Below are 12,909 nucleotides of genomic sequence, written 5' to 3' on the forward strand. Positions count from 1 at the left end.
GTGCGACACAAAAGAATTGTCGATGCATGGAAATACAGAGACAAGAGAGAAGAGAAGATCGAGCACGCAGGGAGAATGACAGAGAATCCCTATGTGAGCCGCAAGCATCAAGCATAGCTCCAGCTAAAGCAGCGTCGCTTCATCTTTGTTTACACGCGAAGCCGGCTGCCGCTGCCCACAAGCCATCGTTCAACCTCATAAGAAGGTAGCAGTGGCACAGTTAACCAACACCGGCTGCTTTCCAGAGCGATGTGTCTACGGCCACAAGAATGCACCGGAGCGCACGCGAGCCGGGACGGGTACGTGAGACCACCCGAGTGCGCCTCGTCCTTGCCGGGGCAGCGAGTGTCGCGGCGTGGTTAAGAGGTCGTGTAACGGCATCGATCACGCTTGAGCACTCACCCTCACGGCCAAGCCGCACCTCCGCTATTATCACCCGCCGTGCGGAAGTTTAGTTGACGTGATTAGTAAGCGCGAATGTGTGAGAGAGACACAAAGCAACGAAGCCGCAGCAAGGAAAAATAGAATAGAAAACGTCGCGGGCGCAGACAAACGACAGTCGCAATAACCACACACAGGCGGATGTGCAGGGAAGGCAGAGGAAGAGAGTCACAGAACCAAAAGAGAAGGTGCGCAAACAGAAGAGACGAGGGGAAAACCAACACAGCTTCGCACAGACATAAGACGAAGTGCCTGCCACGGCAGCCCCCGCCGGCAAAAGACAGAACGCGAATGAAATGGGCACCAGGCGCCCCTTTCTGTGCTCGAATGGTAGTCCCTTTTCGCTATTTGCTAAGTTAGTTGCTGGTGGTCAACTATACGCTGAAAGAAGACACATGCACATTGACTCACACACAGGCACGCGGATAGGAATACCCCTGTGGTGCCCGCGGCACTAAGGCACAGAGCGTTGAGCAGGGAGTTGGAGTGGCGGATAGAGCCATCTGCTCAGCACAGGCACAACATGGCCCGTTGAGTGCGAAACACGCGTCGGAAGAGCCCCACCCCAAGCGAAGAGAAAGAGCGCTCGTGTGAGGGCGGAAAAGGCGTACAAAAGAGGTGATTTCATCATCAGCGCATGTTTGGGCGCAACAGGCGAAGACGACCAGACGCCCACAGACGCATCCAGTACACGACAGATCACCTCACAGCTCGTCCGCGGCCTACACGTGACGACTAGAAGAGAAAAAAACATGCAACAAGGATAATGCGCATCCCCCTCCGCACACACGTCACGGGCGCCAACGCAAAAGACAAAGCAGGCGTATACCCAGCCTACCGCCGCCGCCCTTTCTACATGCTGCTGCTGCTAACGTGGTCGTCCTCGTCGGGATGCTGCATGGCCACCAAACAGCACTCGATGTCGGTAACCGCCTTCAGCACTAGTGCGTAGTCTTCAGGGTTCTTGACCATGGCCTCCATCTTCTCGCAGATCTCCAGCTTTGCACGAGCGAGAGTGCTGAGCGCGCGCACAGCATGAATCACCTCAGGGTGGTCTCCCATGACCGCGATGACCTCCTTCATGTACGCACCGGGCGGCAGCTCCTTTGGTGAGAGTGCTTTGCGGATTACTGTGATCAAGGCATCGTTGACGGGGGCTTGGTTCATGGCCTCGCGACGGCTGTTTAGCATCTCCTCTGCGGTCTCGAACGGGTTGAGAAGTACCTGATGCGTCTTCGCAATGTCGATGGCCGACGTCGTGGAGGGAAAGGAGCGCTCCAGCTCGTAAGTGCTCACGCTCATGCGCTGCGCCATAAGGTCCAGCTTGCGACCGTCCGACACCTCGTCGCGGCTGCCGACGTTTACGGTGTTCTCAAAGTAGCTGATGTGCATAGCCCGGTCGAAGCCATCAGGAGGGACGCGGGTGCCCTTGGCGAAGTACGGCTGCACCTCGCTCACTGTCACCATGCAATGATTTGGTTGACGGTGCACAGCAGCAACACGCTTGCGCTTCGAGTCCGGCTCTGGCAGGGCCGGCAAGGTCTCTGTCAAGTCGTGTGTCAGCAGCACCAGCGAGGTGTCAAAGAAGAGCGACTCCACGTACGACCTTGCGTAGTTCTTGAACTCTTCCAGCGTGGTGGTGGTGGGCATCTTGTAGATGCGGCGGATTGGGTTGCCGTTCGGCAGCCCGCGCGGCTTCTCGCCCGCCTTAATGTCATTCGCGTCCTCATGCAGCTCCTTGCGCGACTTGGGCAGAGTGTGGCGCTCCATGCGTGCCCACAGGAAGAAGTAGCGACTGTTGTGCCGCTTCGACTTGGGCTCTGCAATGGCGGTACACCAGGTGGACATGGCCATGTGCACCACCGACGATCCTTTGAAGTCGCTGGCCGCCATCAAGTACTTGTTCGCAATGTTTATTGTCTGCAGCGAGTACTCATAGTACTGGCCCTTGTCCTGAAACTCGGCCGCCTCCTTCAGCGCCTTCACCTGGCCCTCCATGGAGAAGCACATGTCCTCGGGGCATGTGTACAGCTCCGACACAATTGCGTACACCGTGTCTGCGGGAAGCAGCGCATCCACCTCGGGCAGGATGCGCACGTAGTCGTGCCAGAACACATGAGATAGAATCTCAAACGGCATGCGGGCCCCCTTCGAGTCGTTCCCTTTGACAAAGTAGAACACCTCCGTGACGCGGAAGCACAGGGCAGCGATGAACACCAGCACCATGCCAGCCTCCAGGTAGTCGTTGTTTGCCCTGTGTACGTCGTGCAGGCGGTAGAGCCACTTTAAGGCTTCCTTTAGCGCGTTCTGCCGCAGGAAGTTTCGAAAGACCTCAAAATACGCCGTCGCCTTCGCTTCCTTGAACTTCATCGAGTCATCCATCTGCAGGCGCAAGACATCGTCGAAGAGGCTGAGCACCGTCACCGTCATGGCGGTAAATTCGCTAGAGAAGCGTGGTGGCTGTTGGTCTGGCACGTTCGACTTCTCCAGCAAGTAGCGCGAGATGGGGAGATTGCGCTGCACGCTCATAGCCTGGCCCTCGACCTTTTGCCTGTACTTCATCTGCGCATCACCGCCAGGCGCGTTCGAGTCGTCCTCGTAGCGAGAGGCGAAGTCGCACGACGGCGCCGTGTAGTTCGCCTCCTCCACCTTGGCCCTCTCAATCAGTTCGTCAAACTGGAACTCGATGAAGCGCCCAGCGAGGCGTAGGTCCCTCACGCGCGACTCGGCCACGGAGACGAGCGCGTTGGCAGTCAGCGACCTGATCTTGGACAGAGAGTTCTTCCAGGAGAAGAAGGCCTGACTCATCAACAGGAACGTGCAGCTGGCCGAGGAGCGAACATACTGGCAGCAACTGCTCATGAGACGGAAGGTGAGCAGGGCCATGCCGTTCCCCATCCTCGCTTTGCGGCTGATGATCTCCGGGAACAGCTTGCACACCACCTCGTGCATCGCAGCGGAGCTCATTTGCAGGGAGATGGTGGAGTTTCCCAGGTTGAGCACGGACTCCAGCATCACAAAGAACGGGAACACGGCGGCGCTAGGGCTGTTGTCGCGCACAGTGCGCAATATACTCGACATCTCGTTCAAGAAGAAGCTGCACATTTGCGTTCCAATTGCGGTCACAAAGGTTGTGCTGCGCGCCTCCCAAGCCCGCCTCTCCTCCACCTCCTCGTTGGAAGCGTCCTTCATAACGCCCGCGAAGGGGCTGGCGGCACTCGAGGAAGCGGGGGCGGCGGTGTAGCGGAAGGTCGACTGCGACTCGGCCACAATCTGCATTATGCCAGCAATGACCTTTTCGTTCACCTCTTCCTGCAGCCATTGCTGTAACGTGCTGCGGGGCGTGTAGTAGAGAATCCACAAGCATGTCATGGACAGCTGCTGCTTGTCACGCTGAAACACCTCAATCGGGATCTTGTCGTTAGGCTGCGTAATGGCCTTCCAGTGCGGGCCTAGGTTGCGCACCAGCTCGAACAGCTGTGCGGCGATGCAGGTGAGGTTCTCGCTGGGAGTACCTGAGTCGTTGGCGAGGCGACGCAGAAATGAGTACAGCACGTCGGTGGCGATCGATCGAGTCACACGGTTCGGGTTGATCATGAGAATGGTGAACGAGTGAACAACAATGCGCGTGAGGAAGACGGGGCGAGCCGCTCCGGCCGAGTGCAGCAGCAGGTAAATCGCATCCGGGTCCTCCAGTACGTACTTGAGGAAGTTGGTGAGGCTCTCAAGGTTGCCGTCCTCCTCGAAGTAAGCAGCGATGCGCTCGTAGATCATGAGCACGCGGCCACGGTCGGCGTAGTGCATCAGGCTGCGCACGAAGATGGCGACGTGGCGCACAAGCTGACTCTCATCGAATGTCGACAGCCGAGACAGCGCCAGAATGCAGAGCTCCGCCACGGCGGTGTAGAAAGACGAGTGGAAGAGCTCCTGGCGAGGCACTGTCGGGTTCTCGGCTCCCCAGAGGTAGATGGACCGCAGAATTGTGTCAAAGAGAAACCACGACAGATTGCTCATCTCACGCAGGATGTTGCGAGCCGGCGGCGGGGACTTGCTGCCACGGGCAAGACTAGCAGGGCTAGCAGGTGAGGAAGAAGGCGCGGAAGCGTCGCTCTTTTCCTTCGCTGTGTCGGCCCCGACACCGTTTGGCTGCTGCTCCACCATCTTCAGTAGGTTCAGCCATGCCTCGACCATGCCACTGTAGAGGCGACGCTTGTACTCACACTTAGCGCCTTCGTAGAGGGTGTCATTGGACAGGAAGTGGTACAGTATGCTTCCAACGCTCGTCTTGGCGAACACCTGCGGTGTCAGCCCTTCGCTGTTGTGGCGTCGCCGAATCGTGTGCGCTGATGTGTCGTACTGCTGCGCCTTGGAAGTAATGCCTAGAAGGACGTCGAGCATGTGAATGCGGTTAGCCAGCGACACCGTCGCCGAGCCGGTGCCGATGAGGGAGAAGGCGTACGCGCTGAGGAAAGGGTAGAAGGCCAGAATCTCTGCCAACGGAAGCTGCGCAATGAGACTGATCACGTTACGGTGCGGGTCGACTTCCATCGCAGGCAGCTTCTGCAGTGCGCCGCACTCATCGAGCACCTTGTCGTTCTTTCTCAGCTCTGCAATCGAGGACGGGCACTGCTGGAAGACAGATGCAATGACGCGGTTGGATGCGTGAACCGTCGTTTTGGTCTGAGTCGAAGCCTTGACAACCCCCTCACCGTTATTGAGCAGGAAGTTCACGGGGGCCTCAGCAAAGCCCGTCAGATACCCACCCGCGGCCGCGACGGTTGCCTGGTCATGCGACACAAACTTGATGTCGATGCTGTCGCGCACCTGCACCACGCCGTTCATCATCAGTGGCACAGCGGCGTAGCCGATTTTAAACATCCGTGGCTGCCCGGGCGTCGGTGGTGTTTTCCTCTGGCATGTGGCGTAGAGGGTCATGAAGATGTGGTGGCGGTCGGAGAGGTTTAGCGGCAGCTGCAGCTTGAACTCGTCGTTCAGCACCATGTCGTTCGAGGTGTGTGCCGAGGACGACCACGCCGTCGTTTCCATCGACAGGTTCGACAGCCCACGTCCGTAGATGCACCTGATCGCGCCCTCCTCCGAGAGTCCATCGTCCTTGGCCTTCACACAAAGCTGAAAGACGTAGGTGTGATGCGAGGCAGGGATGTTTCGGACGAAGCCAGCGTACATCACCTTCAGCTTTGACACGGAGAAATAGTACACGTTGTTATATGTCGTGAAGTAACCGGAGTTGAGGATTGGGATGCAGCACGGCGAGTAGCGGTAGATGACCGGGCGAGCACCCGGCAAGTCAGGGTCCAGCAGACTCACCTTCGACTCGTTCTCCTCCGGCGGCGTCTCTGGGTGGTCGGAGGGAAATGCCACTTCATGCCTGCTCAGATCTGAGACAGAGAAGACCATGTCCACCGGCAGCGCCTTCTGAGCTCCGCGCCAGCGCTCGTCTTTCATTACCCTGAACACGTCTTCATCAGCGAAGGCCTTGCGGTAAAGGCGATCGACGGCAACCCTCGGAAGCAGGTGGTTGGCCTCGTCCTGGAGCGGAACCGAGTTCCAGCCCAGCTCCTCCAGCACATCGGACACCTGTGTCAGCAGCAAGGTCTCCTGCTTCATAGGTGCAACATGGATCTGTTTGTAGCGGTCTGCCCGGCTGTACAAATCAACGTAGTTGTCGTAGTCCTCGCAACAGGGTCGGTACACACGCATCACGAGGTGCAGCGTTCCCTTGAACTCGTTCGGCACAAAGACGACAACCTGATTCGTCTTGGCGAGCTCGCTGCGCTCCTTCTGAGGGTAGAAGATGTCCAGCTCGGAGTCGAAGTAGAACGTTTCGGAGACCTTTACCTTCTGCCGGTCTGTCCAGCTGTACAGCGCGGCTGCGATGACGAGAGGATCGGTGCTTGCTCCATGCAGCTCTATCACTCGGTTGCTGATCTTCGTCGCCTCGATGCAGTACACAAAGCCTCCGGTAAAGGTGCGCATTGCGGGAATGGGTTTGCGGGTGTCGATGTCGCTTACCCACAAGTTTGCTGCCGTCGACTTGGTTGCCGCTTCAGCCGCCGCCGTGGTGTTCCGCTGTGCGCGCTCCCACACCTGGATCGGGTCACCGTACGAAATCTGCGAGACAGCCTTCCGTACCATGGCACTGTCGCCCCTCATCAGTTGTGCCTTTGTCAGCAGGCGCTCCGTAGGGGCGTTGTGCGGGTAATCCTCGTCATCCACCGTGAGGGTGTGATCACTCAGCACCTCAGACTCGAAATAGCACTTGAGGGTGCTCAGCGAGCGCTCACCCGGTTCACATGGTCGCTCACGGTCGGCGTTCGGCTTCCGAAGTGGACGCTGGAGGGCGATGATCGTCTGCTTGGCTGAGAAGAAACCCAGCTGCACCTTTACGTGCGCCGGCACCTCCCCCGTGACCTCTCTCGGAGGAAACAAGCACTTGCCGGACTCGCGGATGGTCCCGTATCGGTGCACTTCAATGCAGCTGCGCCTGATCGCATCCTCTGTGAGCCCGCGTGCTTTCAGCTCCGCGGACAGAGCCACCTCAAAATTCTCAAGCGGCACCTCTTTCGTTACGCGCGGCACGTAGGAAACCTCTTCCTCCGTCCGCGATAGGATGCCGTTGTCATTCCGGATGGCTTCCAGGGTAGCGAGAGAGTAGCGGCTAACCGTCTGGGAGGCAGAGTCTTTAGAGTTTGTGCTTCCCTCGCTTCGCATGTCGCAGTCGCTCACGGACGGGCTGCTCGTTCGGTAACGGCTACACCGCGAGTCTTGCTGCTGCATCCCATGCTCCTCCTCAGCGTCTGCACCGGTACCCCCCTGCTCCGTGTATTCACTCTGCCAGCGGGCGTCGCCTCTGTGCGTCACGCTCACGGCGCTCGCCGGCCTCTCATCAGCGTCCCTCACGAAAGCAGCAACAGCGCTGTGCTGCTCCTCAGCCTCACGACGGGCCTGCTCCTCAGCCACACGACGGGCCTGCTCCTCAGCCACACGACGGGCCTGCTCCTCAGCCACACGACGGGCCTGCTCCTCAGCCTCGCAACGGGCCTGCTCCTCAGCCACACGACGGGCCTGCTCCTCAGCCTCGCGACGGGCCTGCTCCTCAGCCACACGACGGGCCTGCTCCTCAGCCTCGCGACGGGCCTGCTCCTCAGCCACACGACGGGCCTGCTCCTCAGCCACACGACGGGCCTGCTCCTCAGCCACACGACGGGCCTGCTCCTCAGCCTCGCAACGGGCCTGCTCCTCAGCCACACGACGGGCCTGCTCCTCAGCCTCGCGACGGGCCTGCTCCTCAGCCACACGACGGGCCTGCTCCTCAGCCACACGACGGGCCTGCTCCTCAGCCTCGCAACGGGCCTGCTCCTCAGCCACACGACGGGCCTGCTCCTCAGCCTCGCGACGGGCCTGCTCCTCAGCCACACGACGGGCCTGCTCCTCAGCCTCGCGACGGGCCTGCTCCTCAGCCACACGACGGGCCTGCTCCTCAGCCACACGACGGGCCTGCTCCTCAGCCTCGCGACGGGCCTGCTCCTCAGCCACACGACGGGCCTGCTCCTCAGCCTCGCGACGGGCCTGCTCCTCAGCCACACGACGGGCCTGCTCCTCAGCCACACGACGGGCCTGCTCCTCAGCCTCGCGACGGGCCTGCTCCTCAGCCTCACGACGGGCCTGCTCCTCAGCCTCGCGACGGGCCTGCTCCTCAGCCACACGACGGGCCTGCTCCTCAGCCACACGACGGGCCTGCTCCTCAGCCTCGCGACGGGCCTGCTCCTCAGCCTCGCGACGGGCCTGCTCCTCAGCCTCGCGACGGGCCTGCTCCTCAGCCACACGACGGGCCTGCTCCTCAGCCACACGACGGGCCTGCTCCTCAGCCTCGCGACGGGCCTGCTCCTCAGCCACACGACGGGCCTGCTCCTCAGCCTCGCGACGGGCCTGCTCCTCAGCCTCGCGACGGGCCTGCTCCTCAGCCACACGACGGGCCTGCTCCTCAGCCACACGACGGGCCTGCTCCTCAGCCACACGACGGGCCTGCTCCTCAGCCTCGCGACGGGCCTGCTCCTCAGCCTCACGACGGGCCTGCTCCTCAGCCTCGCGACGGGCCTGCTCCTCAGCCACACGACGGGCCTGCTCCTCAGCCACACGACGGGCCTGCTCCTCAGCCTCGCGACGGGCCTGCTCCTCAGCCTCGCGACGGGCCTGCTCCTCAGCCTCGCGACGGGCCTGCTCCTCAGCCACACGACGGGCCTGCTCCTCAGCCACACGACGGGCCTGCTCCTCAGCCTCGCGACGGGCCTGCTCCTCAGCCTCACGACGGGCCTGCTCCTCAGCCTCGCGACGGGCCTGCTCCTCAGCCTCACGACGGGCCTGCTCCTCAGCCTCGCGACGGGCCTGCTCCTCAGCCTCACGACGGGCCTGCTCCTCAGCCTCACGACGGGCCTGCTCCTCAGCCTCACGACGGGCCTGCTCCTCAGCCTCGCGACGGGCCTGCTCCTCAGCCTCACGACGGGCCTGCTCCTCAGCCTCGCGACGGGCCTGCTCCTCAGCCTCGCGACGGGCCTGCTCCTCAGCCTCGCGACGGGCCTGCTCCTCAGCCTCACGACGGGCCTGCTCCTCAGCCTCGCGACGGGCCTGCTCCTCAGCCTCACGACGGGCCTGCTCCTCAGCCTCGCGACGGGCCTGCTCCTCAGCCTCGCGACGGGCCTGCTCCTCAGCCTCGCGACGGGCCTGCTCCTCAGCCTCACGACGGGCCTGCTCCTCAGCCTCGCGACGGGCCTGCTCCTCAGCCACACGACGGGCCTGCTCCTCAGCCTCGCGACGGGCCTGCTCCTCAGCCTCACGACGGGCCTGCTCCTCAGCCACACGACGGGCCTGCTCCTCAGCCTCACGACGGGCCTGCTCCTCAGCCACACGACGGGCCTGCTCCTCAGCCACACGACGGGCCTGCTCCTCAGCCACACGACGGGCCTGCTCCTCAGCCTCGCGACGGGCCTGCTCCTCAGCCACACGACGGGCCTGCTCCTCAGCCACACGACGGGCCTGCTCCTCAGCCACACGACGGGCCTGCTCCTCAGCCACACGACGGGCCTGCTCCTCAGCCTCGCGACGGGCCTGCTCCTCAGCCTCGCGACGGGCCTGCTCCTCAGCCTCGCGACGGGCTTGCTCCTCAGCCTCGCGACGGGCCTGCTCCTCGGCTTCACGTAGCGCTTGAATCTCGGCAGCTCTTCTTACCTGCACCTCCATATCAATGTGCGCCTCCTCTTCCGTCTCTGTCCTCGCCATTGCCGCCTCGTCTTCGCGCAGACGTGATGCGTCTTCCGCTTGCTCGTTTTCCTCCGACTCTCTACTCAGTGACGCACGAACCATGTGACGATCAGGGGCTCCCGTGGTCCAGGAAGCGTTCTGGGGGTGCTGTAACAAGTTGTAGGCAGCACCCATTTCACCTTTATCGGCTGGGCAGTTCGGTGATAACTCCAGCGAGTCACGCTGCTTCTGCTGCTGCTTTCGGCGGAGGCGCTCTTCGATTTCACACTGAATCCGGTCCACCTCTGCCTTCCGGGCCGCCTCCATGGGATCATCCTCGATAAAGCTGAGTTCAAAAGACGGTGGGTTGGTGTAAGGATCACGGCGATTCCCCCGCGATCGACTGATCTCTGCCTCCATCTCCATCATGATCTGGCGCTCAATGTCATTGTCGGTGCTCATTGCCGATTCTGTATCCCCTGCAAGCCGCAAGGAATCGCTGGAGCAGTCAAGAGCGGGAGCAGAACAACAACCAAGGGCGGAAAGTTGGGAAGGACTTGTTCGACCGCACCGAACAGAGGCTCTGCACACACACGACTCTTGCCAGCAACGGCAGTCGGCCCAGCGCGACTCGAGTAGGTTTGAGGGGGTGGGATGGAGCAGGCGGCGCACAGAAATAATGTGACAGAGAGCGCAAAGCAAAATGTAAAGGAAATGCACTAAGGTAGCACAACTGCTCGCTGCTCGGTGGGGGAGCAACACACAGCGCGCGGCACACACTGCCCGAACGAATCGGAAAGAGAGAGGAGAGGAGCACAGGAGAGAAGAATGGAATCCATGTAGTAGGTTTGCCTTTCCAAAGTGTCCGTACTCTGCCACGGAGCATCAGGCCAAACGCCGCGCGACCCATCGGCCTGTCACAGGGCCCATCGCGCGGCGCAACGCAGCCGCACACACGCCCCACAGCGATGCGCCCACCCAGTCACCGGAGAGCACGGGCCCTGCGCCCCAAAGAAAAACTCTACCCACACCCACTATACCGGTCGCCACCTGGTGCATCTCCCCCTCACGTTGGCACTCAGGCGTCACGCGCCAGCACGCAGTGCGAGGCGCCGGGCGACATATACGTTCGAGTCACGTCGACGCCTTGCCTATCGTGTGGATGGCATGAACCTGTGTTCCCTGTCGCGGGTCGCACCGACGCAGCGCCATCCACGGCACGGCCGCCGACATCAGCAGCGGCGCATCGGGCTTCCCCACGTCGCTGGCGCTCGGCCCTGTGACCGCCAGAGCTGGTCCGGCATGTATGGCAAGGATCGGGGCTGCTTGGCTTTCTCCCACAGCGAGTGGGGCTACTGGACCCTGGACGCTGGGCTGAGGCGACGCCCCGCACGGAGGGGAAGGGAGGAGGGGCGAAGTGCTCGGAAAGCATAAGAAGAAGGGAAGAGCAGCAGCGAGAGCAAGCGAGAAGAAAAAATCGGGAGAGGGGGGCCGCGAGCCCACGCGGCGTGTGTCAAGGTCAAGTTGGGCCACGCTCAAACACGCGGGCACAAGATAGCGAGCGGGCAAGGAAGAGAGGGAGAGAGGGAGAGAGGGAGACGAAGAAGACACGGAAAGATGGGACGCAAATCACGCCCACACGCATGTGGGCTACCAGACGAATGAGCTGTACAGTTTTCACGGATCGCTAAAACAAAGAAAACAGCGAGAAGGGCGTACGTCACACACTGATGCTCTCGCGTGCGCCGCCCTCTCGCGGCGTTGAAGCTGTGCGGTTGATCCGTCTGCAGCCGAGCACACCGAAGGCATAGCCTCCTGGAGCGAGGCAGACGATGAAGAAGACGCGAGTCAGAAGGTGTGGAAGCGAAAGACGCACACCGCGCCGCACAACAGCAGAGAGTAGAAAGAGACAGTCGCGTCTCAGAGGAAAAGTGAGATGGGTAGGGAAGAGGGATCCGCCGAAGATGATTCTGCTGGTGCCGAAAGCGGACGCGTTGGGTGCGCTGGTCTGGGCGGTTGTCTCCGCGCGTCTGGTGCCGCAATCCGCCTGCCCTTTGCTTGATGTTTGGTGCGTTCATCTGTTGGAGAGAACGCGTGTGCGGCACTCCACGGCGTGTGGGCCGCCGCGAACATCGCCTACGGAGAAAGATAGCGAAGGAAAGCATAGCAGAGAGCAGTTCGAGGAGAAGCCGTGACAGAGCTAAGCACGAACCACGACCCCGCGTGCCAGCGTGCTGCTTGGCGTGCGGTGGAGCGTCGCACTGGGTGGGAAAGGGCAGGCGCTACAGCTTCGTGATAGACACTACACACAGACAGGTGGCACAGTCCGTGTGCGTGTCGGGGGTTCCCAAAGGGATCACAAAATGTGCACGAGTCTGAATGCGTGAGAAGCAAAGCCGTAACCTCCTAGCCCGCCTGCTGAGCATGAGAGGGTGAGAAGACAAGCGCATAGAGACGTTGAATCTGCGCCTGCTCGCTGCGCTTCACCGACGGCGAAACGGAGGGAGGCATGTGTAGGTCATACCCAACGTGCGGCACAGCGAGGAGAAACACCTGCCCATGCAGATGCATCTCGTGCGCCAGCAGTGCGACACCCACGCACCTTCCTGGCTATTAAAGCACGTAACCGGGAAGGGGTGGGGCCTATGCTCCTTTGTGTTGTTGCGCATCATCTCCGTCTTAGTGCACGCCGCCGGCACACACCACCGCCCGACACGGACGCCTTGAAAACATGAAAACAGTAATAAAAGACGAAAACAAAGGAAACCACCCACCGGTGATACATCAATCAGCGAGACACACAGCCGTACGCACACAGCGGCACGATGGGGGCAATCACGCCCACACGCAAGCATCCGTCTCGCTCGGCCAAAACGAAGAAACACAAAGCGCTTGTCGAGCAGGGAAGTGCGGCCGCTCGACGGCGTCATCGACCCCTATGAGTTCAGGTGGGAGGAGCGGCACTGCCCCACCCCTTCCACACACACACACACACACCTTCCCTCTTTCTAAAAAAGACGGATGGGCGAGTGTCACACGAGCATCGGCGCCTGCTCCTCTGCTTTTCAATTTTTACCCTCGCCGACGTAGAGGGGGCTCCCCCGACCCTCTCCGCCCCATGTCGAAGCGTGCACGCAACCGAGCACGTCATAAGACAAAGACCCATGACAACAACCACCGAAGGGCCCCGAGAGAGAAGGGCAGAGTTAG

At 61.2% G+C, this 12,909-nt stretch overlaps 1 protein-coding gene across 1 annotated transcript; it reads right to left on the reverse strand.

The window, feature by feature from the left end:
- Positions 1–1,293: 1,293 nt before the first annotated feature.
- On the reverse strand, positions 1,294–10,161 carry LMJF_29_0110 (conserved hypothetical protein; the record flags this gene model as incomplete). Its single annotated transcript, XM_003722037.1, has 1 exon — positions 1,294–10,161. One exon carries the CDS (start codon positions 10,159–10,161, stop codon positions 1,294–1,296), a length of 8,868 nt encoding a protein of 2,955 aa, XP_003722085.1.
- Positions 10,162–12,909: the final 2,748 nt, after the last annotated feature.

This window comes from Leishmania major, chromosome 29 (assembly GCF_000002725.2).
Source record: "Leishmania major strain Friedlin complete genome, chromosome 29".
Lineage (NCBI taxonomy): Eukaryota > Euglenozoa > Kinetoplastea > Trypanosomatida > Trypanosomatidae > Leishmania > Leishmania major.